General features: G+C 42.5%; 1 protein-coding gene across 1 annotated transcript; it reads left to right on the top strand.

Moving 5' to 3' along the window:
- The first annotated feature begins 4,374 nt into the window (after positions 1-4,374).
- LOC118484076 lies at positions 4,375-4,960 on the top strand. The gene is made up of 2 exons (XM_035979968.1): positions 4,375-4,526; positions 4,595-4,960. The coding sequence occupies exons 1-2, from the start codon at positions 4,503-4,505 to the stop codon at positions 4,958-4,960; spliced, it is 390 nt and encodes a 129-aa protein (XP_035835861.1). The 5' UTR covers positions 4,375-4,502.
- Positions 4,961-27,361: the final 22,401 nt, after the last annotated feature.

Here is a 27,361-nt window from a genome sequence, read left to right as displayed (position 1 = left end):
TAGTAGGTCGAGTGGGTGTTTGTGAAGTCGGTTTGGAGAAGATTCTAGGCCGGACCGGTGGCTCCTGCTTCAAGTAAATCAAGCTGGAGATCTGGTAGAGTCGTGTGATGACTCTTCCGTACCGGTGAGCAAGTTCAGGCTGATGCTCTAACATCATCTGATGACTCTGGTAGTGTGCCTACCTTTTTCTGATGTCATCGAGCATGATTATCACCTGTTGGTGTGCCGAACCAACCTTTGAGATGGTGGCCGAATATGAGTACGAACTCTCTATTGCTCGCAACTCTAGGTGTAACCTTTGCGGTTGCTGATGCAATACGAAAGTGTCATGCTGTTGCTTTATGTTTATCAACTGGACATGTAACGATGATCCCTACTTTGTGGGGTGTTCGTTTTCTTCCAGTTTAGCTTTCAAGTAACCGTACGTCCTTTGCGGTTACCTCGTTCCCACGCATCGTTGGCCGTGTTTGGTCGAACAATGTGTGGGTCTGTCCTGCATTGTTGACCGTGTTTGGTCGAATAATGCGAATCGTTCAGATGAACAATGGTCAAATAAACATGGTCATAGGCATGTTTAAAGCCCACCATTGTTTATTCTATGCAGTCAGCTGGTTGGTAAACAAAGTCATAAGCAGACTTGTTACCATCATTGCTTGGCTTGTTGCTCAATGAGATCACTGCGGATAGTTAAGAATCTGGGTGAAACTCGTCCGCATTCGTTCTGTAGCCACATTCCTTCATCGGAAGTTAAGGAACAGTTTTCCATGAAGTAGCTTTGATCATCTGTGTGATGACTTAGTCGTGGCTCTTCCGTAGCTACCGTTTCCATATTCATGGGACGACCGCAGCGAATCATGAGTGTCTCCGGTTTATAACAGAAGACTCGCTTTAAAAGAGGTTCGCATCGGATGTAGCTCTTGAAGGTTCAGGAGTCAGGGTTGCTGATGTGCGATCGCTCATCATACATGTCCTTTCCCTGTGGAGGAGCTGTTTCTTTCCCCTCTGTGGTTGTGAACCGGAAACGAGGGATTTGAAGCTTGAAGAAGCTCTAAGGCATGGTGCTTTGCCTGTTCTTGCGGTGCGGTTTTCGCAGTCCAAAGAACATTGCTGGTTCTGAGTAACTGACACACCTATGCGGGCTCGTGTGTGTCATCTCCACATATTCCACGTGTGGAAATGTAGATATGAAGATCTTGGTTGTCCCCCATTACACAATGTGTATATATATATTTTTCTTTTTTGAGGGGGTATGTAAAAAACGACATGCCGTGTACATGAGTTTTGTCTTCATTTGTCGCTTTTTGTTAACGTTGTAGACCGCACGTAGGGGTTGGTAGAAGTTGGTGAGATTTACCTGGCAGGTGCTGAAATGAAAGGACGTTTGCACTGCCCGAGGTAATTAATGCACTGTAGCAGGAGTGCAAAAGGTCGTTTAATGTCAGGCGTGTGGGCGGCCATGCGCGCGTGGTAACTGTCAGAGAGACCGTCGTTGGACACGTGGCGACGCATGACGGGCTCCGGATTTGCACATCTGTTCGGTTTCTGTGATCGCATTAATTGCGATGAGTATAAAAGGGGAAACCCTTTAGGGTTTCCCCTCACTTATCGAAATTTCAAAAATATTCCGGTGAGATAAAACCGATTTCTTTGTCTTCTCCGATCAAAAGTTTGATTTTCCGGTGAGAGTTTTCAGAGTTTCTTGCACTCGTCTGTTAGTTTCTTTTCTCAATGGCAGAGCCTTCCCATCCGGTGTCTACTGCTGTTGAAAATCCTGAACCGTCGTCGCCGACGGCGGAGGAGGAGGCTGAAGTGAACGCTCCTGGCAAGAACTTGCCGGTTTTGAGGTGGACGGAGTCGGCATTCCAGACGTTGTTGACGAACACCCAAATGCCCGATGAATATGGGGCTAGACATCCCCAGGAGGGTGACACCGCCGGTGATGCTCCGGCAGGGTTTGTCACCATGTTTGCCGACTTTTTTAGGGACTGCAATCTCCGGCTTCCCTTGACAGTGTTTGTGGTGGAAATATTGGAATATTACAAACTCCATATTTCTCAACTTAGTCCGTTAGGGATGATTCGAGTTCGAAACTTTGAGTATACATTTTGTGCTCTAGGTATAGAGCCGTCGGTGGGAGATTTCCGGCGTTTTTACCAGTTGACCGTGCAACTGGGCTTCTTTTCCTTCCGTCAGCGAGACCATGCTCCCAAGTTGATGCTCCCACCCTAGGGCATGACTAAATGGAAGACCAAGTTCTTCTATTTTAAGGCTGCTGCGATTACTGCAAAGCTGCAGTTTAGGAATGTGACGGGGACGATTATAACCGAGAACATTAGTGTCCCCAGAGAGGAGACGGTGGATTGGTTCCCAAGGTTGCGTATCATTGGTTCCGTTAAGTTGGATAACAGGCAGTTGTGGGTGCTTCGGATGATAATTGGAAGGCTAGAAAGGAAAGCAAGGCCTGTTCTGTGGGAGAAGAATGATGGTAAGTGTCTTTTCATCTGTGTGTTTATTTTGCCTTCCTGTTTGTGTTAATAATTTTTGTAGATGGGTTGACAGAGGAAGCTCCTTTATGGAGGATGTTTTGCCCTGACTTTGAGGGCAAGATTGATATAGTGAGGTGCAATGCGGGTGAAGAAGGATGGAACCGCACCAATATTGGCAACTTCCGAATGCCCGATTAAGCCGCGTTGAATGCGGTGTTGCCGAGAGGCAAAGGTATCGTACTTTATTCTTCCTGTACTGTTCTTGAGTAACTTGTTCCTGGTGACTATTTTGTGATGAAAACGCATGTCATCTTGGGGCGTTTGGAGACCCTGCTGCAAAGGGTGTTCCAAAGGAGACTGTGCTGAAGTTTGGTGATAAATGTCAACGTAAGAAGAAGACGCACGAGGCGGTTTCTGTTCCCTCCTTGGTGCCGGAGGTGGCAGGTATCCTTCATACTCGTTTACGCAAATATGAAGATTACGTAGTAGTGTCTGACACCCTTGAGGGCTTGGGTGTTCCAGGTGGTTCTGCGGGTGCAGGTGGTGCGACTGCGGGTACTAAGCCCATTGATGATAAGAAATGGAAGGCAGTCGCCTCTGTTGCTGGTGGGGAGAAGGCCCCTAAGTTTAGGAAAACTCGGGCGACTGCGGTCCCGATGCCAAAACATGCGGTCTCAACTGTTAAGTTGATAGTATGTTTTACAAGCGTTATTGCCGCAGTTTATCTGATAGATGTTTTTTTGCTTTTGTAGAACCTCGTGAGGAACCGGTCTCCGTGTTTGCTACACCGGCTTCTTCACCGAAAGTGGTGGATGTGGAAACCCAGAAGAAGGGTGATGAAAACCCTTCTATTGAAGTGGTGAGTAGTGGGGATACTCTGCCGTCTGTTCATGCAGAGCAGGCCTCAAAGGAAACCGCGGGTGGGACAATCTTTGATACGTTGGACTCTTCCAACAACTTAATTGATCCGCAAGATGATGGTGGTCAGGGGGTGGGAAGCCAAAATCCCCTGTTTTTGAAAACACATCCAGTTCTATTGCCGCGGGCACGGGGGTTGAAGATTAACCCTCAATTCAGCCGGGGGAGAGTGAATTGGAGTTTTACTATCGTTCTTATGCGGAAGAGCAGAGTTTTGACTTCCATCGTCCCCCTTGGAATTTTTTACAGGGGGATGATGTGTTGAAAGATCCTTCTTCTTACAGGGAGATTTTGAGGGGTTCGGGGACCCCTGTTGAGACTGCGCAGGCTCGCAGCCTAAGTCGCCCATATTTGTAGGGCCAGCTTGCTTCCATGCTTGTTGGAAGTTCCATAATCGCGAATACGGTTATGGAAGACTATAATGTCTTAGCTCGTAGAGAAGAGGAAGCCATTCGGCTGCGGGATGAAGCTGAGGTGATGGTGAAGGCTGCTCGAGAAGGGGCAGAGCAGTTGGAGAAAGATAAAGCTGCTTTTGAGAAGTTAAAGCAGACTGAGAGGTGGGCCGCATCTGCCGGTCTTGAACATGTTCGTTCTCTTGCAAAACTACTTTCTGATGAGCGCAAGCTTTGGAAAGAAGCTTGTGCTAGATAGAATGAAAAACTTTTCCGTGTTCGCCAGGAGCTGAATAATCTCAAGGCCACAAACACCGCGTTGGTCAAGGAAAAGGCCGCAGCCGAAGCGGCTGTTAAAGAAGCAGAGACACGCGGTGCTACCGCGCTGAAGGAGGCGGAGGCGCGTGCTGCCCAAGAGCTTGTGGATGCGAATGCTGACCGCACCAGGCTAAACAAGGTTGTGGAGGAACTCCAGGTATGAACTATGACTATGATGAGTTGTTTCCTTGTTTTGATAAGTGTAATACATTGTCCGCTTATACTTTTCTGTGCGTATTTCGAACAGGCTGAAGTGCAGAACCGAGTAACTATCATTGAGGAAGTGAGTTCCCGTGCCACTGAAGCTGAGGTGCGGGCAAGTCAAGCTGAGGAAGTCAGAGATGGGTTGACCACCTCCTTCGGTTAGGTTACTGCGGATTGTGCATGGATGCGTGAGCACGGTATCGCGCATGTAAGTACCTGGTGTCCTTTTTATCTTTGTGTTTGCCTTTGTTAATCTTGTTACTCTCATGTTTTCAGATTATGGAAACCATACTTGACTCACCTGAGAACGCGACTGCAGTTGCTGAGATGAACGAGCGTACACGTCAGGCTGGGTTCAAGGCTGGTTACAACAAATGCCTTAGTGATGTGACCCTGTTCGTTACTAGTAGACTTACTGATGAACGATCAGAGTTCCATGGCGTAGATACCGAAGCTGCTTACATCATTGCGGTGGATGCGTATAACAAACTTTCCATTCCCAACCTTGATGATATTGAGAAATGTTTGGAGGCAGAAGATTACGTGGATCGTTTGCGCCTGCTGTTTGATCCACCGGAGGAGGATGAAGGAACTGGTGGTGCGAAGAATGATGCAGGCACTAGCGGTACAAAGGCAGATTAGGTTGGGCCTGTGTGCCTTCTTTTGCTTTCTTTTGATGTAAATGTTCAAGAAACCATGTAAAGTTTGTTCCTTATGCACCTGATAGGTGTATAAGTATTCTGGATATAAAATTTATGCTTTGGCTCAAAGTATGCAAGTGTTTTTACTTTTTGCTTTTGTTTGAACGCGTGCGAGTTAATGTTTTTATAAGGCCAATGTTTAAGGCCTTTGTAAATCACATTAAGTCAGAGTTTGCCATTTGCATGTCAAGGTGATATGCAAGTATGTGCGGCTCAAAGTATATAATTAAAGAATATTTACTTTGTCTTTGTGTGAGCGCGGGTGAAGTAATAATATATAAGGCCAATGTTTCAGGCGCATGTAAATAATACTAAGTCATCGCTTGTCATTTGCATGTCTAGGTGGCATGCAAGTATGTTAATGTGTGACTCTGCTGGTTGTAGAGCGCGAGTGAGTCGACACCTTTCATCCGTCACGTTCCACTGGTTAGGGAATGCGTGAAGTAACGAGCATACTGTACACCATTGTCATGTAAGTAGTAGTCAATTCACGTTTTTATCCCGGTAGGGCCTAGGAGGTTTGAAAAAACTGCGAGCAACCCGCTGTATGCATCCGGCTAGATACACTGCAACGTTTGTCCGTGCTGGCCTATTACAATATTTGTGTGTGGTTTCCACTTTGTATGGTATCGCGAATGAAGATTTTGCCAATCTGTTTTTGTAGATACCGCAAAGTGGAACACGCATTTGTGATAAAAAAAAAGATAAACAATATTGCATTGAACTGTTCATTTATTCATAGGTGGCCTGTGGGCCATTGGGTTACATAGAAAATGTAAATTGCAGCTTACAATGAGCAGCATCAGAGCTGCTGTGCGTTCCAGGTCCTTGCGACAGTGTCTCCTTTTAACGTTTGTAGTTTGTATGCGCCTTTGCCCAAAACCTCTTGGATGAGATAGGGGCCTTCCCATTTGGGTGCAAGTTTGCCTGGGCACTCTACGTTAGAAGCTCATTGTCGCGAAGAACGTAACCTCCCGGATTGAATGTGCAAATTCGGACGCGCGATTTGTAGTATTTTTCAAGCTTTGTTTTTGTACTTAGCCTCGTTGATTGTTGCATTTTCACATCGTTCTTCTAAGAGGTCTAAGTCAAGCATGTGCTCGTCGCTGTTTTCAATTTTGTTAACAGCTAACATTATGGGTGAAGGGAGACCAAATTCGGCTGGGATCACTTCTTCAGAGCCGTAGACTAGATTGAAGGGTGTCTCACCATTGCTTGTCTTCATCGATCCAGCCACGCCTGGCTGTTCCCATCATCCTATGCGCCTATAGGATACTTGGGAGTTCATCGACCCAGCCACGCTTGGCTGTTCCCAATCGTGCCTTTATTCCTTCGACTAAACTTTTATTGATGCTTTCAAACTTGCCATTCCCTTGCGGATGCGCCACTAAAGAAAAGACGTGTTCAATGTTTAGTTCTTTCAACCAGTTTTGGAAATCATCGGCAGCGAAGTTGGTGTCGTTATCAGTTACGATGCACATTGGTAGACCGAAACGGTAGATGATGTGTTACCAGATAAACTTTCTTGTTAACACAGCGGTGGTAGAGGCTAGCGGTTTTGCTTCTACCCATTTGGGGAAGTAGTCGACGGCCACTATGATAAATTTCACTACACCTAGTGCGTCTGGTAAAGGTCCCACCATGTCGATTACCCATTTTTGGAAGGGCCATGCAGTGGTGACCGGGATCAGGTTGTTCTTTGGGCGCAATGTTTTTGGTGCATGTCATTGACAATTGAAACACCTGCGCAAGATCTTAACCACGTCCAGGTGCATGCCAGGCCAGTAATACCTAGCGTTCATGATTTTGGCCACTACCATGCGCGGGCCCGTGTATATGCCACATATTCCTTCATGTATCTCTCTGACAAGATACGTGGCATCTTGAGGGTCAACGCATCGTAAGAGTGGCCCCAGGTATGACCTGTGGTATAAGATACTGTCCCCCATTTGATAGTGACACGCCTTGTACTGTAGTTTGCGTGCCTCTGCTTTACTCTCGGGGGTAATACCTGATTGTAGGCATCCTATAATTGGTATCCAAGACGTTGTACCGTATTGGATGACGTTGACATGGCGCAGGGGTACTGAAGGGTTTTGCAGGATTTCAATACGTATTTCCTTTGCTAGGTGTTGGAAGCTGGTGGATGCGAATGTTGAAGGAGGTGAACTGTGATGTCTGTTGCTTGGATTGCTCGAGATAGAGGATCATGATATCCCCTTCCGCGGACTTGCCCAGCAACTAGTAATGAATCGACATGCGTTTCCAAATGTGGCACGCCGAGTTTGACTGCCAATCATAGCCCTGCTAGTAAAGCTTCGTATTCTGCCTCGTTGTTTGTACTTTTGAAATCGAGGCGGATGGCGTAAGTAAGCTCCTGGCCATCAAGGCTAACGAGTCGCAGACCTGCACCCGCACCGTCCTCGTCTGACGCACCATCAGTATTTAGTTCCCAGATGTCTGATGGGGACGGTGGGGGTGTAGGGCTTTGTTCGTCTTCGCATTCCTGGATGCGATTCGCTGGTACCTCCTCAGCGAAATCAGCTAATACCTGGCCTTTGATTGCTGGGCGCGGCTTATAAATCAAGGTGTGTGCGCCGAGTTCAATGGCCCATTTTGCAAGTCTTCCAGAGATTTCGGGCTTGGAGAGGATTTGTCCGATCCTGTAGTTGGTTAACACAATGATGACATGATTTGCAAAGTATCGGCGTAGCCGTCTAGATGCATGTACCAGCGCGAGCACCAACTTCTCCATGATGGAGTATCTTGTCTCTGGGTCGTTTAGCATTTTGCTGACATAATAGATTGGTGTTTGGACTCCTTCTCTCTCCACTATGAGTACCACGCCCACCGCGTTGTCCGCGGCAGACAGGTATAGGATTAGTGGTTCTTTTTTTCGTGGTGCGATGAGAGTTGGGAGTTGAATCAAACACTCTTTCATCTCCCGGAAAGCGTTCTCTGCCTCTACGGTCCATTGGAACTGTTCCTTCTTTAGGCAGTTGCGCAAAGTGCTGATAAAGGGGTAAGATTTAGCCGCGTGTGTCACACCCCGACCACGTTAAAACAACAAACCGTGGCAGAAACGTCGGGGAGTGTTGCAACAGAATTATTGTTCCACAACCATGGTAACCAAATGTTTCGTTTTATTGAATTATTAAGTAATGTACATTATCTTTAAATCAAACAAACAAACTACATATTTGTTTATAACTGTTTTTAAGTCACTAAGGCCTCGTCCAGGTCCTATGTAACACAAGCTTCCTAGCATGCAACATCAAGTAATACCACCTGAAACATATATAAAAATAGAGTCAACAAAGAAATGCTGGCGAGTACATAGGTTTTATGAGAGTATTTGATTCATGGCTCGTTTATATGTTGCATTACCTCATTAGACTACAAGAGTCAAAATACAAACCTCGTTTTGAAAAGTGTATTGCATCATAGTTAACCAACTCAAATCGAATTGATTATAGTTTATAAAATCTCGTAGCCATGACTCCTAACCCAAAAACATTTGTTTTAATAAACCAAATCGTATAACATCTCTTAAAAACTCGTTAATAAAACTCGTATGGTTTATATCATTTCAAAAACTGTGACATCGTTTCAAATCGTTTCCCAAGTGAACTAAATAATGACACGCAATGTAATATGATAGAAGCACTTATATCTAAGATGTACCAGCGGCGTATCTACCATGCTTTTATCATGCTACACCCGTCCCATTATCTAATCACTACCCAAAACCAATCGTTTAATTCGTCTAACTCGTTTCAAATTGTGTATCTCGTTTCAAATCATTTAACTCGTCCCAAAATCGTATTCGTTTTAATAGTGAAACTACTTTTGGTCATCTCGTTAACAACATTCAAACCTTTGTGACTCGACTACCTCGTTTCTCGTATTAACAAACCACCAAAGGGTAAGTTAATAATCACAGATTCGGTCGTTACCTACATAACCCCCACACATAACCATGGGTGTAGTCTGATAATGGGATTTGTCAGATCCTATGGTACCATAACCTAATACTGGTCGGCTTGATCAGAGCTAGTGAATGTCATTCGTTATGTAATTACAACCAACAAGTTTGTTCACATTATTGAAATCGTTATTAGTTTTGTATAAACCATCTTAATCGTTTTTGAAATCATTGTTTAAACCTTGAAATTCGTTTTGTACATATGAATCACCCCAAAACAATTGAAAACAGTAAAATAGGGGAACTATGCACTCACATTGAAGTGCAAAGTATCCTCAATCTAAAGAACTCAACAAGCTCAATCAAACCAAGGAAACTCAAGAAGCACCTAATAATCGAATCACTTAGTCAAACAATAGACGCGTAAATCGAAAGATCGGACAGAATGAGGTCTTGTAAACCAAATGAGTGATGGAACTCATGTGATATGGTTTAACAAAGCCTACATTCTTAATTGGAACCTAACCTAAGTGCTTTCGACCCATTGCGACCCATTAAGGTAGCTTACGCTACTTTAACACGTCGTGCGCGCAAACGCGCGTTCGAGACGTCTAACTAGTCCTATGACAAGTATTATATGCCTAAACATGTTTAAATAGGTTGCATAATCAGTTAGGTGACAAAAGTTTAGGTTACATAGGCTTAAAATCCAATTATGCATGAAAAGGGCATTTTGGTAATTTACCTAAGGCATATAATCTACCTATCATACAACTACTTAAACTCGGTGACCATAAGGTATAACCTCGGAAGGTTATTCCTTATGCAACTATGGTCACTAAACATGCTTGGTCGGATCCTAAAGATCGACCAAACGGGTCGAGTTCGAAAGTCTAAGCGGTGGTTTAGACCGCTCGACTTACGACTCTAAACAAGCACTAACTAAAAGTGACGAGTTAAATATGTCAAAGCATGTTTAACCTACTAATTTGGTATCAAAACAAAGTGTTTTGTTACCCAATAGTAGTTCCGTTGTAAAATGCGTGCTAAAACGCATTTTGACCGAAACTTTGACTCGTCACTACACCTAGTTAACGTGGTAATCAGCGGGTATAATCACTAAGGATTATAACCAACGTGATTACATTCACGTTGCAAAGTTCAACCGAACTTTGCGTTGACCAACTCGTGGTCAAATCTGAAAGTCAAACTATTTTTGACATTCAAACTAGGAAAACAATAAAAAGAATGAAAGAATGCTCACTAAGGGTCCTTGCTATCTTTTCGACAAGAAAACCAAGTTCCCAATCAGTTGAGAATGCTCCCAAAGCAGATTGTAGAGAAGAGAGGAGAGAAATGAGCAATGAAACAATGAAATGGATGGGCTATATATAGTTTTTCGCAAACCGTTAGGATCATTCCTTGGAGAAGAGGCAATGATCCAAGCCATACAAGTGTTAAGGACTGATTGGGGGACTTGGAGAAGACACAAACCAGCCCCTAGCATTGAAAACTAGAGACCAAAACCAGCAAAAACGAGCTAAATGACCAAATTCAATGTTTCTGTCTGGCATGCCCTCGCGCCCCGCGTAACACTTCACTTAGTCTTACGCGCTCCGCCTGACCATCTTTGGCAGATTGTCAGTTTTAGTCCCTGAACTTGCAAAACATGCATTTCGGCTCATTTTTGACACGTTTAAGCCCCGTTAACCTCATTTCAAGGCTCTAAGTGATGTTAAAGTATTGGGAACTCAAAACATGCTAAAAAACATCTCGGATGTTGGTTCGTTTGGTCGTACGGTTACGTTGTTCGGTTAATTACGACGAAAGTCGTAACGAACGCAATAACGATCCAAATTAAGCGACGAATGGGATTTTATCATGCCAATCACTAAAATAAAATATTTTAATGATTACATAAATTTTTTGGATGTCCGGATACATTCAGAACGTAAGATATGCGCGAAAATGCAAACTTGTGCACTTTTTGACGCTTTTAGTCCCTGAATAACCAATAAGTTTATTTTTGCGCACCAAACACCTCAAAGCCTATTTCTAAGCTATGTAAAGGATATTTAGGGCATATTTAAATTATGATCAAGTTCTGGAATGTTCGTTACTATACAAATTGGTATAGTTTCGCAGTTTGACACAAATAGTCCCATGCGATCGAACAAACTTGTTTTCGATACACCAAACCATCCAAAACTTATTTCTAAGTTAGGTGAAGGTTATTTAAGGTGTGATAAGCCTATTTCACTATCCCAGAGTGTTTTTCGCGTTTAACTGATTACGTTTATGCACCAGTTTGCGTATAACTTTCCAGAAAGCGATTTAAAGCTTGAAATCGAAACCAAACACTAAAACACATATAATAACACCAAAGCACATTGTATTATTGATAATTAACGTTGTTTTGCATTGTTCATCAATTAAAGAGCACAGTTGTCACAGTCTCCCCTACTTTAGGAAATTTGTGAGAACAATTGCGGATATTTCTCCTTCATTTGGTCCTCACGTTCCCAAGTAAACTCTGGGCCACGTTTGGACTCCCAACGAACTTTGACTAATTTAATCCGTTTGTTCTTCAACTGTTTGAATGTACGGTCCACTATCTCCACAGGTTTCTCGACAAAGTGCATCGTTTCATCGATTTGGATCTCGTTGAGAGGAATGTGAAGATCAGCGCCAACTAAACACTTTCGCAAATTGGACACGTGAAAAGTCGGATGAATATTTCCAAGCTCTGGGGGTAGCTCTAGTCGATAGGCAACCTTTCCAACTCTTTCAACAATCTTAAATGGTCCAACGTATCGTGATGCAAGTTTTCCTTTCCTTCCAAATCTCACCATTCCCTTCCAAGGTGACACCTTGAGTAGGACATGGTCTCCAACTTGAAATTCTAGGGGCTTGCGTCGCATATCCACATAACTCTTTTGACGGCTTCTAGATATCACAAGATTTTCGCGAATTTTCTTGATTTTGTCTGTTGTTTCCAGGACGAGTTCAGGTCCAGTAAGCTGAGCCTCACCGACCTCATTCCAACAGACAGGTGAACGACATTTTCGACCGTAAAGAGCTTCGAATGGTGCCATATTGATGCTAGCATGATAACTATTGTTGTAAGAGAACTCGATCAATGGCAGATGAGAATCCCAATTACCACCAAAGTCTATCACGCATGCTCTAAGCATATCCTCCAAAGTTTGAATCGTCCTCTCAGATTGTCCATCTTTTGGGGATGATAAGCAATGCTTAGATTTAGTTGGGTTCCCATAGCAGCTTGCATGGTTCTCCAAAAATGAGATGAAAATCAAGCATCACGATCGGAAATGATATCAAAAGGAACACCATGTCGTGATACAATCTCGTCCACATAAATCTTTGCAAGTTTATCAGCAGATAGATCCTCGCGAATCGCAATAAAATGAGCTGACTTCGTTAATCGATCGATGACAACCCAAATAGCATCGTGACCTTTGGAAGTACGCGGTAATTTAGTGATGAGATCCATAGCAATGTTCTCCCACTTTCAAACCGGTATTTCTGGTTGTACAAGCAAACCAGAAGGTCGTTGATGTTCAGCCTTGACTTTGAGACAAGTTAGGCATTTCGATACATACAAGGCAACATCTTTCTTCATGCCAGGCCACCAAAACTTGGTATGAAGATCCTTGTACATTTTATCAGCACCAGGATGGATGGAATATCGAGACTTATGAGATTCGTCCATCACGAAAGTGCGAAGATGTCACACCCCCAAAATCCACCTGCGGAGTATCACCGCTTGGGAGCGTGACTGACCAGGATCAAGCCACCAATCATATAGAACAATATATATATAGTAAAAGTAATTGCCATTAAACCAAACCAAATCCATATGAAAGGTGTTTCAAAACACAAGTAAGTTATCACTGTTTAGCGGAAGCGTATAATTAAAACCCATCATAATAAAGTATCAAATGTCATAAGTGTTTAACAAAACAATCACGATCCAAACCCACAACGACCAGCTCCTCCCTGTGCAAGCTCCATGTATCTAACGACCTGCAAGGCATGTAACAGAGGATCAACAACTAGTTGAGCGAGTTCACAGAAAGTAAGTGCGTAATAGTAAGTTCGTTGGTAACATGTGGCTCTACTGGGCCGATAGTACGTTCTATTGGTGGGGGCTTCCCATGTTGTATATCCACTAGACTATTCGTAACCATAAGTGTTCTACATATCCCGAGAACAGTAATACGTACAAATTTACGTAGGTTTTACGTAAGTATCCTTCACAACCGAGGATAGGGGTACGCGGGGGTTTACGTAGGTTTTACGTAAGTGCCTGACACAACCGAGGCAGTAATGAGTATAAGTTCAGGAAGGTTTTACGTGAGTGTCCTTCGCAACCTGAGGACAGTGAGCAATACAAGTATACGTAGGTTTTACGTATGTGTCCTGCACAACCGAGGACGATGGTATGGTAGTCTAGTAATAGTGTAAGTACGATTCTATTCAATCTCATTCCTTCAATCCCAATTCCCGTGCCCTGGGAATCCCATGCCTTAGTAAGAGTGTGAACTCACCTTGGTTTGCTCGGTATGCTTAACTATGTGCTTGCAATTAATTAATCAAGTCCTATAGTAAGCACGTGTACTTAATCAGTTCAAGTTCGTAAAGTTTCACATGCAATTAATACCACAGAGTATGTTTGACAGTTGATATCATGCATCATACGTCAGTTAATCACATTCATACAATCCACGTTTCACTTAAAGGCTTTCTCAATTTAATCTAACAATATCATCCGCACTTAACTGAATTAATACACTTTGCATAGTTCATATGCATAACAGAGTTAATCAGAAACATATTACAGTTAACTCACATAACATAGTTATCATAACAGAGTTAACATAGTTAACATACTTAATACATTTAACAGCGTTAATAAACTTAACAAGTTTAACGGAGTTAGTGGCTTAGCAAAGTAACATACATATCTTAACAGATTCAACTCATGGCTTCAATTTAATCATCACACAAAGTCGGACAGGGCCTTGCCCTTTTAAAACTCGGACAAGGGGAAACACCCCCCAAAACTCGGACATGGGAGAGTTTCTCCTCACAAGGTCGGACAAAGGGGTGTGGGTTTGAAACTCGGGCCAAGGGGCAAGGGGGTCACAAAGTCGGACAAGGGGGCTTCCCCCAAAACTCGGACCCTCTACACACAACAAAAGTCGGACTCCCCTTGCTTAAAGAGTCGGACCATCCATCATTTACTAAAACTCAGACAGTCTTGTCCTTGGTTTAAAGCTCGGACACACACACACAACACTTTAAGAATTTCGGACCATGTTCACCAACAAAGGTCGGGCCATGTAATCTACAAAAAGTCGGACCTTTACCTCTTAAATGAAATTCGGACTAGCATGCATTACTAACTGTTAACATCAAATAACAACATATATGCAAATAATTCCTCACTGATTATCATAATAAGTTGGTAACCATCACAACCGATACATAGATGCATAACATATTCTCACTAGTCAAATCTAATATACATGCTACCCTAAATTAACCACTACATATTCTGATCATGAATTGATACTCATGCAATGCTAACATATGCATTAATCATGACTTGAGCACTAAAATATTGTCTTATTGGACCGATGATATCTTGTTCAGATCACATGAGTTATCAAGACTTTTTGATACAAATCACATGCAATTTACTCTTCTTTGACCAATTAGCAAGCAAATTCAATTCACACTTCAATTCACGTGAGTTAGCAATATCATTTGATTCGATCGAGGACTTATTTATATATCACAAACAATTGACATAATAATTAAATCATAATAGTCAACGTAACCATTATCAAACACAAGAACATTAACCAACAGATAAACAACAGATTATTAATGATTAATACCCTATTATCAAACCTTATTATCAAGCAAACAGTTAACCCTTTTTAACATCAGATATGAACATGATCGGCAGCAACAACCATGTATCGCTACCACCATGTTTACACGACCAAAAGAATCAGATTCAAAACATTGAGAAGTTATACTAACCAGGGCGGGGAAAGACGTGTTCGATCACAAAAATCTTTGAAGGGGGGGGGGGGGTCTCCTGCCGCACACCAACTAGAAATAGGTAGGGTTTGAATATGTGTTTGCTAAAAAGTTACGTAATTTCTTGTGTGAGTATATAATGTTTGTATAACCGGCCCCAAACAAAACAATTATTCACTTGGGCCTCACCTGGCCCAACCACTGTTTCGGTGTGTGGGAATATATCTAACATCCAACTAACCGGCCCACTAAGACCCGATTGAACTTCAGGTAACATAGGCCGAGACTGATTGTTGAGAGGAGTGTAGGCCCAAGTGTAACTAAACCAAATACTTTCTCAATACAAATACTTTCTCTATTACATACATGAGGCTATACCATTGCAACATGGGTAGTCAAGCACATAACACGTTTAACGTATCGTAGACTGTGACATAGAATTAATAAGCACGTTTAACAAACTTAACACGTGCATCCCAGTATAATGCAGACCATGACGTATAGAATAATACTGAACAAGACTCACTAACCTAGACAACACTAACCTCAAGAGTTCGGGTTGTCACATTATCCCCAACTTGAAAGAAATTTCGTCCCGAAATTTAGCATGCGGTTACTGAGGAAGCTAGGTAAGTTGCATCGTTTACTAGTTTTCCTGGGGTGTCACATCATCCCCCCGTTGATTTGGAATTTCGTCCCGAAATTCTGCAGTAGTAGCTTCAGCCTCAGTGGTGGTTGCACGGTTTCCGAATAACTAGGGATACTTGAGTTTCATTTGATCTTCTCGTTCCCAGGTATACTCTGGGCCACAACGGGAGTTCCAACGAACTCGTACAAGAGGTATTCTAGTGTTCTTGAGGACCTTGACATCCCGGTCCGTGATTTCAACTGGTTCCTCGACGAACTGCAACCGCTCGTCGATAGTGAGTTCCTTAAAAGGAACTACGAGGGTCTCATCTGACAGACACTTCTTCAGATTCGACACGTGGAATACGTTGTGAACTGCACCGAGTTCAGCTGGTAGGTTTAGCCTGTAGGCCACTTTGCCGATTCTTTCAGTGATTTCGAACGGTCCAACACACCGTGGATTGAGCTTGCCCCGTTTACCAAATCGAACCACACCCTTCCAGGGTGAGACTTTGAGTAGCACTCGATCCCCAACTTGGAATTCGAGCGGTTTTCTGCGTTTATCAGCGTAGCTTTTCTGGCGATCACGAGCTGCTGCCATGCGTTGTCGTATCTGTGCTATTCGTTCAGTAGCGTCAACTACCATTTCTGGACCTGTAATCTGACTATCCCCCACCTCTGCCCAACAGAGAGGTGACCGGCATTTACGTCCGTACAATGCCTCGAATGGAGCGGCCTGAATGCTGGTGCGGTAACTGTTGTTGTATGAAAACTCCACTAACAGGTGATGCTTTTCCCAGCTGTTGCCGAAATCAATAACACATGCCCGAAGCATGTCTTCTAGGGTTTGAATCGTGCGCTCAGACTGCCCATCCGTCTGAGGGTGATAAGCTGTGCTCATGTCTAATCGAGAGCCAAAAGCTTTGTGCATTGCTTGCCATAGTTCTGAAGTGAATCGTGCATCCCGATCCTGAAATAATAGAGGTTGGCACTCCGTGCCTCGAAACAACTTCTTTCAAGTAGACGTCTGCTAAGGTAGAAAACTTATCCATTTCTTTGATAGCCAAGAAATGAGCAGACTTTGTGAGTCGATCTATGATCACCCAAATAGTATCATTCCCACGCTGGGATCTAGGTAGGCCAGTAACAGAATCCATGGAAATTTCTTCCCATTTCCATTGCGGTATCTTGGGCTGCTGAAGTAGGCCCGCTGGTTTCTGATACTCCACTTTGACTTTTGCACACGTCAAACATTTGCCGACGTAAGTTGCTATATGGGCCTTCATGCTAGGCCACCAATATGTAGTTCTGATGTCGTGATACATTTTATCCGAACCTGGATGTACCGAGTAGCGAGACTTATGAGCTTCATCCATCACAAGTTCTCGTAAACCGCCATATAATGGTTCCCAAATGCGCCCTGTTACATAGTAGGCGCCGTCTTCTTTTTGTTCTAACCGTTGTCTTGAGCCGCGTAAGGCTTCAGCCTTTACGTTTTCTGGTTTCAATGCTTCCACCTGAGCATCTCGTATTTGTGCAGGAAGATCAGACTGAATAGTGAACTGCAAGGCTCGTACATGCCTAGGTAGAGTGTCTTTCCGACTGAGAGCGTCAGCCACAACATTGGCTTTGCCTGGATGGTACTTGATGGCACATTCGTAATCATTAAGTAACTCGACCCATCGTCGTTGACGCATGTTCAATTCCTTCTGCTTGAAGATATGCTCGAGACTCCTGTGATCGATGTAAATAGTGCACTTGGTACCGTACAGGTAGTGTCGCCATATCTTGAGCGCGAAAACAACAGCTCCCAGCTCTAAATCGTGCGTCGTGTAGTTCCGTTCATGAACCTTGTGTTGCCGCGAAGCGTAGGCAATAACTTTATCACGCTGCATCAATACACAACCAAGCCCCTGTATCGATGCGTCACAATAGACCACAAAATCATCCGTGCCTTCTGGCAATGAGAGAATAGGTGCGCTGCAAAGCCTATCCTTTAAGTGCTGAAAAGCAGTTTCCTGAGTGTTGCCCCAACAGTAGGTGACACCCTTCTGTGTCAGCATAGTAAGCGGCCGTGCGATCCTCGAAAAGTCTTTAATGAATCGTGTGTAATACCCCGCCAAACCCAAGAATTGGCGTATTTCCGTTGGTGTACGCGGTGCAGGCCAGTTCCTGATCGAATCTACCTTGGATGGATCGACATGAATCCCATCCCTGTTCACCACATGGCCTAAGAAGTGGACTTCACGAAGCCAGAAGTCGCATTTTGAAAACTTAGTGTATAGCTGTTCCGTTCGTAGGAGTTCCAAAATAAGTCGTAAGTGCTTCTCGTGTTCCTCCCGATTCTTCGAGTAGATCAGGATGTCATCAATGAAAACAATAACAAACTTGTCAAGATAAGGTTTGCACACCCTGTTCATAAGGTCCATGAAAACCGCAGGCACGTTCGTAAGCCCAAATGGCATGACTAGAAACTCATAGTGACCGTAGCGAGTTCTGAATGCTGTCTTGGAGACGTCCTCATCCCGGACTCTCAGCTGATGGTACCCTGACCTTAGATCAATCTTGGAGTAGTAACTCGACCACTGCAACTGGTCGAAAAAGTCGTCAATACGAGGAAGAGGATAACGGTTCTTCACTGTGACCTTGTTCAGTTCGCGGTAGTCTATGCACATCCTGAAAGTGCCATCCTTCTTTTTCACGAATAGTACTGGAGCTCCCAAGGGCGAAGAGCTTGGACGAATAAAGCCCTTATCCAAGAGCTCTTGTAGTTGCTTTGAAATTTCTTCCAGTTCAGTTGGAGCTAAACGATATGGTGTGCGAGCTATAGGTGCTGCTCCTGGAGCTAGCTCGATTTGAAACTCGACCTGACGATGAGGCGGTAGACCAGGTAAATCTTCAGGAAACACTTGAGGAAATTCGCGTACAACTGGAATATCCTCTATTCTTTTCTCTCTCAATGATGCGTCAGTAACAAGTGCTAACATAGCAGTGTGGCCCTTTCGCAAACACTTCTGGGCCTTAAGGAAGGAGATGATGCCCACTACAGCACCACTCTTGTCGCCTTGAACTTCGAGAGGTTCTTGACCAGAACGGGGAATACAAACAATCTTTTCTTTGCATAGGATCTCCGCTTGCTGTTGGGATAACCAATCCATCCCAATGACGATGTCGAAACTACCCAAGACTAGGGAATGAGGTTGATGGAGAATGTCTGACCAACTAAGACGAGGTTACAACCCTTGACTACCAGAAGATTGCCGACCAGTGCTCTGATAGTCATCAATCTTTCGTTGCCGTGCCTGAGACTGAACTGAAATTGAACCCTTGCTGAAGGTTCCATCCCACCTTCTCTTGTTGTCACTGGGAATAGCAGAAGTAGTAGTAGTAGCACCAATGCGTCTAGGCAGCTTGTTCTGTTCCACTGCCTGACCTGTGAGGCGATGAGCAAGATGAGTAACATCCTGGATAGTAGCAAGGTTGGCCGATGTCACATAACTTTGAATCTCTGAGGCTAGACCCTTGAGGTACACTTCGATACGCTTGATCGGAGGGTCCACCATGGTTGGACACAAGATGGCCAGTTCGTTCGACCGTTTCGTATAAGCTTCAATCTCTGACCCCGTCATCTTCACATGATAAAGCTCCACTTCCAACTTGTGGATGTCATCGCGTGTGCAGTATTCTCGTTTGATCAGTTCCTTGAAATCTTCCCAAGGTGTGGCGTTAGCAGCTGCCAACCCTAGGATCTGTACTTGCGCGTTCCACCAAGTTAGCGCTATTCCTTCGAGAGTGCCAGTGGCGTACTTCACCCGGCGAGCCTCAGGGCATTCACACATTTCGAATACTGACTCGAGCTTCTCAAACCAATGGAGTAGTCCCACTGCTTCTTCCGTGCCACTGAACGTGCTTGGTCGACAGTCCATGAAGTTCTTGAATGTGCAGACAGGTGGCTGAGCGTGTTGACCTGTCGTGTGCGTAAGAGTAAACATACTTGAGCACGAGTAGGATCTAAAGATCCTAGAGTAAGTGGTGATGGCAGGTTACACCTCCTGCCTGGGCAGCTGCGAGTGCTGCGGTAACTTGTTCAGTGATCGAAGCCGCCAACTGGGCTTGAGTTAGGTTAACGCGTCCACCCATGATCTTGATATCAAGGAGAACATGAGTGAGAGATGTTCGCGAATAGTGCGATGACAGAAGAGTGTAAGCACACAGGTGTTCTCAAGTAATAACAAATAGTGAGCAATGTAATCTAAGCATACTACGAGCAAGGTTCTATGCAATTCTAACAAGTAGGCAATAAACATAAACCTTATTACCTAAGATGTCGAGTCTTGCACGTGGAGCGAAGCGTCGTTGTGGATCGTTGAGAGCACTGTTCTGGTTATAGTCCGGTTTTAATAAAAACGTTTTCCCATATTAAAACCAAGTTCTCTATAACCAATGGCTCTGATACCAATCTGTCACACCCCCAAAATCCACCTGCGGAGTATCACCGCTTGGGAGTGTGACTGACCAGGATCAAGCCACCAATCATATAGAACAATATATATATATAGTAAAATTAATTGCCATTAAACCAAACCAAATCCATATGAAAGGTGTTTCAAAACACAAGTAAGTTATCACTGTTTAGCGGAAGCGTATAATTAAAACCCATCATAATAAAGTATCAAATGTCATAAGTGTTTAACAAAACAATCACGATCCAAACCCACAACGACCAGCTCCTCCCTGTGCAAGCTCCATGTATCTAACGACCTGCAAGGCATGTAACAGAGGATCAACAACTAGTTGAGCGAGTTCACAGAAAGTAAGTGCGTAATAGTAAGTTCGTTGGTAACATGTGGCTCTACTGGGCCGATAGTACGTTCTATTGGTGGGGGCTTCCCATGTTGTATATCCACTAGACTATTCGTAACCATAAGTGTTCTACATATCCCGAGAACAGTAATACGTACAAATTTACGTAGGTTTTACGTAAGTATCCTTCACAACCGAGGATAGGGGTACGCGGGGGTTTACGTAGGTTTTACGTAAGTGCCTGACACAACCGAGGCAGCAATGAGTATAAGTTCACGTAGGTTTTACGTGAGTGTCCTTCGCAACCTGAGGACAATGAACAATACAAGTATACGTAGGTTTTACGTATTTGTCCTGCACAACCGAGGACGATGGTATGGTAGTCTAGTAATAGTGTAAGTACGATTCTATTCAATCTCATTCCTTCAATCCCAATTCCCGTGCCCTGGGAATCCCATGCCTTAGTAAGAGTGTGAACTCACCTTAGTTTGCTCGGTATGCTTAACTATGTGCTTCCAATTAATTAATCAAGTCCTATAGTAAGCACGTGTACTTAATCAGTTCAAGTTCGTAAAGTTTCACATGCAATTAATACCACAGAGTATGTTTGACAGTTGATATCATGCATCATACGTCAGTTAATCACATTCATACAATCCACGTTTCACTTAAAGGCTTTCTCAATTTAATCTAACAATATCATCCGCACTTAACTGAATTAATACACTTTGCATAGTTCATATGCATAACAGAGTTAATCAGAAACATATTACAGTTAACTCACATAACATAGTTATCATAACAGAGTTAACATAGTTAACATACTTAATACATTTAACAGCGTTAATAAACTTAACAAGTTTAACGGAGTTAGTGGCTTAGCAAAGTAACATACATATCTTAACAGACTCAACTCATGGCTTCAATTTAATCATCACACAAAGTCGGACAGGGCCTTGCCCTTTTAAAACTCGGACAAGGGGAAACACCCCCAAAACTCGGACATGGGAGAGTTTCTCCTCACAAGGTCGGACAAAGGGGTGGGGGTTTGAAACTCGGACCAAGGGGCAAGGGGGTCACAAAGTCGGACAAGGGGGCTTCCCCCAAAACTCGGACCCTCTACACACAACAAAAGTCGGACTCCCCTTGCTTAAAGAGTCGGACCATCCATCATTTACTAAAACTCGGACAGTCTTGTCCTTGGTTTAAAGCTCGGACACACACACACAACATTTTAAGAATTTCGGACCATGTTCACCAACAAAGGTCAGGCCATGTAATCTACAAAAAGTCGGACCTTTACCTCTTAAATGAAATTCGGACTAGCATGCATTACTAACTGTTAACATCAAATAACAACATATATGCAAATAATTCCTCACTGATTATCATAATAAGTTGGTAACCATCACAACCGATACATAGATGCATAACATATTCTCACTAGTCAAATCTAATATACATGCTACCCTAAATTAACCACTACATATTCTGATCATGAATTGATACTCATGCAATGCTAACATATGCATTAATCATGACTTGAGCACTAAAATATTGTCTTATTGGACCGATGATATCTTGTTCAGATCACGTGAGTTATCAAGACTTTTTGATACAAATCACATGCAATTTACTCTTCTTTGACCAATTAGCAAGCAAATTCAATTCACACTTCAATTCACGTGAGTTAGCAATATCATTTGATTCGATCGAGGACTTATTTATATATCACAAATAATTGACATAATAATTAAATCATAATAGTCAACGTAACCATTATCAAACACAAGAACATTAACCAACAGATAAACAACAGATTATTAATGATTAATACCCTATTATCAAACCTTATTATCAAGCAAACAGTTAACCCTTTTTAACATCAGATATGAACATGATCGGCAGCAACAACCATGTATCGCTACCTCCATGTTTACACGACCAAAAGAATCAGATTCAAAACATTGAGAAGTTATACTAACCAGGGCGGGGAAAGACGTGTTCGATCACAAAAATCTTCGGGGGGGGGGGGGGGGTCTCCTGCCGCACACCAACTAGAAATAGGTAGGGTTTGAATATGTGTTTGCTAAAAAGTTACGTAATTTCTTGTGTGAGTATATAATGTTTGTATAACCGGCCCCAAACAAAACAATTATTCACTTGGGCCTCACCCGGCCCAACCACTGTTTCGGTGTGTGGGAATATATCTAACATCCAACTAACCGGCCCACTAAGACCCGATTGAACTTCAGGTAACATAGGCCGAGACTGATTGTTGAGAGGAGTGTAGGCCCAAGTGTAACTAAACCAAATACTTTCTCAATACAAATACTTTCTCTATTACATACATGAGGCTATACCATTGCAACATGGGTAGTCAAGCACATAACACGTTTAAGGTATTGTAGACTGTGACATAGAATTAATAAGCACGTTTAACAAACTTAACACGTGCATCCCAGTATAATGCAGACCATGACGTATAGAATAATACTGAACAAGACTCACTAACCTAGACAACACTAACCTCGAGAGTTCGGGTTGTCACAGAAGATCGTCTTGTTTGGGAACCCACAGACGATCCTTGAAATAGAGCAATCTATCGTCCTTCGCTTCGAGTTTAAGCTCAAGCTGACGTGGCAATTCCTCACTTATCAAATTTTGTGAAACACAAAATTGCTGAGCTTGAAGAACACGAGTTTGAAGATCAGATAGAGTTCGAACATAATGAAGCTTGACTGGCTCTTTTCGACTAAGCGCATCGGCCACGACATTCGCTTTACCAGGATGGTAGCGAATCTCGCAATCATAGTCACTCAAGAGTTTGACCCAACGTCGTTGCCTCATGTTTAACTCCTTCTGATTAAGAATATGCTGGAGACTTTGTGGTATGTGAAAACCACACACTTCGTAGGTAGTGTCTCCAGGTTTTGAGAGCAAAGACTACAACACCTAACTCAAGATCATGAGTTGTGTAGTTCTTCTCGTGAGTTTTCAGCTGTCTAGACGCATACACAATAACTTTGCCTCGTTGCATAAGGACACAACCAAGGCCTAGATTTGACGCGTCACAGTAGACAACGAAATCATCCTTTCCCTCGGGCAAAGATAGAACAGGAGCATCACACAGCTTCTGTTTTAGCGTTTGGAACGCTTCTTCTTGCTTGGGTCCCCACTCAAAAGGCTTATTGTAACACCTCGAAAAATTTCGTCCAATAATGTCTTGACACGTGTCATAAGGTTCCGGTATGTGAAAACAAACTTTAGAGGGACTAAAAGTGACAAACAGTGAAAACTATGGAACGTAAGGGTCCAAAGTGTCAATAATGGATAAATAGACTCTATGATAACCCTACATAATGTTTATAACCTTAAACGGATGGTTCATGGATCATACGACGCGGAAATTGCACAAAAGTGAAGTATTGCAAACTATAGGGGCCAAAAGTGTCAACATGTTTAATTTATACCTCTGAGTGAACTTTTGGCAGACCCGAAGCTTTATAATGCTAAAATATACTCACTAGAATATGTGGTAAAAATTTCATGAAGTTTCGTCAACGTATGAGAAAGTTATGGCCAAAACCGTACTTAAAGGGTTAAAAGCGTCAACGTCGAATTTCATGGCTTTTCGGTTGAGCGCAAAGTTATCCGAGGACATTACCATGTAGGTAAATGTCCTAAGGTTCTTAGAAACCAAGTTTGGGGGTTTACGGGTCAAGATAAGCAGCCGAAACATCGCGTGCAAGTTCAGGGACCAAAGCTGTCAAGATTGAAAATAGTTTGGCTGATCAGGGGTCAGGCGACCCGCCTGGACTGACCCAAGCGGGCCGCGTGGGACTATCAGGTGCAGAAAATCGTGAAAATGGGTTATTTGGTCCGAATTTGAAGTTGTAAACAGCTGTGGCCACCTCCATTTTGCTCCAATAAGTGCCCATGCATGCCTAGAACTACAGTGACCTATTCCCAACCTCTGATTACACCATAAATCAGATCAAAAGTCCATTTCTTTGGCAATTTCATAGTAACCAAGAAGCTCTCAACTTGCAAGAACTTCACAAGCAATTTCTGGAGCATTTCTGGACATCAAGGCCGATTCCTAGTGTTAGCTAAACATCAATAGGACCCTTGTAAGCTTCTAATTCAGTCTTTAATTGTTCTTGCATCGATTATTAGTAAAAGTCAAACTGATTGTTCATACACTTTGACTTTCTGATTAAATGAGTTTCACTCAGTCATTTCTCAAATTGAAACCAGATATATGTTGGTATTTATGTGGGAAACAAACCCTCTAAAGGGTATTCTCTGATTCCCACTTATTGCATGCTAATTGTCGAGTCAAAGACATTCATAAAAAGTCAACAGAAATGGTTTTTGAGAAAAATAGCTTAAATGGTAATGTAAAGGACATGCAATCTGTTTGATCATCATAGATAGCTTTATAATGAATATAAGAATGTGTTTTATCACGATCAACTCGACAATCTTTAGTATAAATACGAATCGGAACCGAAAGTCTTGTAAAACGACTATTTCGTAGACTATCGATTCGGATTCGTACATGCATGTTTGAGATCTGTATTGGAGAGTATTTTTGACCATTTTTATTTTGATAAAACTCTCTGGAATTTTTGTTGTTTGAGTCTATACTTAGCCGATTCATTTGCATGTTTCCGATTATGCTTAAAAGTTGACTATTTTGCCCTTTTTGATATAAAACCTGATTTTTGGAAAAGTGAAAGAGTAGAAATCTTTATTTTTAATATATAAACTTGCACCGAAAATTTCGGATCAGTTGGTGGTCCAGATTTTGAGTTATGGCCATTAGCGTAAAACTATGTTCTTAAGTTACATAAACGGCCCTTTTCGCATATAACCCATTTCAGGCCACGTTTTGATACAAAACTTTTTACCCACTGATGTTATATAATATTTTGGGATTTTTGATGATTTTTATTTATTTTTTGGCTGATCGTTTCTTAAATCACTTAGTCGATTCGGTTTATGTCGGTTTTGACCGTTTAAGCCATAAAATGAGTTTTATGCATTCTTTTGACCCGAAACCTTTTCCTACTGATTTTATATGTTAAATAAATTATTTTAAGTGTTCTGGAAATATAAAAATCCCAGATTTATTTTGAAAACCCGGAAGCGGCGTTAAATCGCATTTTAAGCATTTTTAGCGCATAGTAAGCGTTATACACATTTTAAACATATAAGACTTATACCTACTGATGTAATTTGCATATTTTCTTATAATAACAGTAAGTATAAGTATATGAACTCAGGTTTCCAGTTTTGGCATTTTTAGCCCTTGTGAAATTACTAAAATACCCCTACGGTGCATAGTTTGATTTTTAAATGTTAAGTTTGGTATATGGGTCATACCCTACTGATATGATATGTTAAATGGAGTATATTTACTGTATAAACCAGACCCGAAACTCAGATTTCTAATTTGACTCTTTTATAATCTTTTAAATGACCAAAATGCCCTTCTAAGGCACAAATTGAGTTTAAAACTATTCGGGGCATAATAGAACATGACTTACTGATGTTATATCATATCTAAAGCATATTATCTCAGGAAACTTGCATTTGACTCTTTTGGCTACCCGTAACGCCCTTTTTGCGTTCGGTTCGGTTTACGTAACTAGTTTGCGTAAATTGACCGAAGCGGGTCAAACGTTATCATTTTTATCTCAAAATCCAGAATGTATTTAGTATACCCATATTATACAAGTATTTAAACTTGTCGGGTCTAAATCACATTCTATCCGGTCTTTCGCTTAATCGTGCGCTTGTACCGTATCGTCCTTAAAGCTAACCGGTCAAAGCTAAGGCTTAAATAAAAGACCCGTTAGAAATCTAATAGGTGATTATAAACCTTTGTTCCAGATTAGGAGGCCCAGTAAAAGCTACCACACTTACCGTTTGTGTTACATACTTGCTCAGGTAAATACATTTTGACTTATTTTCCCTATACGGGCTTGGGGTACGGTATTTAAAATACCGCTTGATCGGGCGCACAAGTCCTGCACCTTATGGGTGTACAGTCTTGAATAGCTTGTGCGACTCGTTTAAACAGTCTTGTCTTACTTTAGGCTTTGGGGGGTTATTGACCGTGTCCCGGATATCCTTGGCATTATCTTACGAGATGGCCACGACCAGAGCACGGGGTGTAGGCGTACACTCGGCGTGTATAACTCTTTAATGTGGTGTGTCATTTAATCTTTAGCCCGGACAGTAGATCCCGGGCCACCAAAGATACAAGTGCATGTAAATCGTTCACAAGTTTATATTGCATAATTATCCCAAGTTAATAAAAATATTTATGCCTTGTGCATTTAAATCAATTTTCAATCATTTTCAAAATGAGTCAGTCGATTTGTATTTACCAGTGTAAACTGACGTATTTTTCCCAAAAGGTTAAGTGCAGGTACTATACGAACTAGGCTGGCTGTTTCCTAAGAGCGTCCACTATAGTCTCCCAAGCTCGGACGACAAATAACTGTTGAACAATTTTATCTTATTTTTATTTGATCCGCCTGTGGATCCGTTTCAACTACTTATGATGTTATTATGTCATTTTAATTAAAAGTTGAAATGTATCTATTCTGCTTCCGCTGTGCATTATTATATTGTGTTGTTTGTCTATGACGATGCCAACTACGTCACTGTACCCCACACCGGGCCCACCGGTGACACGTGGAAATCGGGGTGTGACAGTTATTCTTCTGAGTCAAAGCAGTGAGTGGAACCGCAATCTTTGAGAAGTTTGCAATAAAACGACGATAATACCCAGCAAGTCCAAGAAAAGAACGAACTTCTGTGGGTGTCGTAGGTGTATTCCAATCCTTAGTTGCAGCGATTTTGCAAGGATCCACATGAATACCCTGCTCGTTGACT

The sequence above is a fragment of the Helianthus annuus genome, chromosome 11 (genome assembly GCF_002127325.2).
Source record: "Helianthus annuus cultivar XRQ/B chromosome 11, HanXRQr2.0-SUNRISE, whole genome shotgun sequence".
Taxonomy (NCBI): Eukaryota; Viridiplantae; Streptophyta; class Magnoliopsida; order Asterales; family Asteraceae; genus Helianthus; species Helianthus annuus.
Note: the sequence above shows the minus strand (reverse complement) of the source record. Positions and strands in the feature narration are given on the sequence as shown.

Bases quoted from the DNA above. Each gene is read 5' to 3' on its own strand.
- LOC118484076 (XM_035979968.1), top strand. From the start codon at position 4,503: ATGCGTGAGCACGGTATCGCGCAT. The intron at 4,527-4,594 runs GTAAGTACCTGG...TCATGTTTTCAG, and splicing joins GTGAGCACGGTATCGCGCAT to ATTATGGAAACCATACTTGA.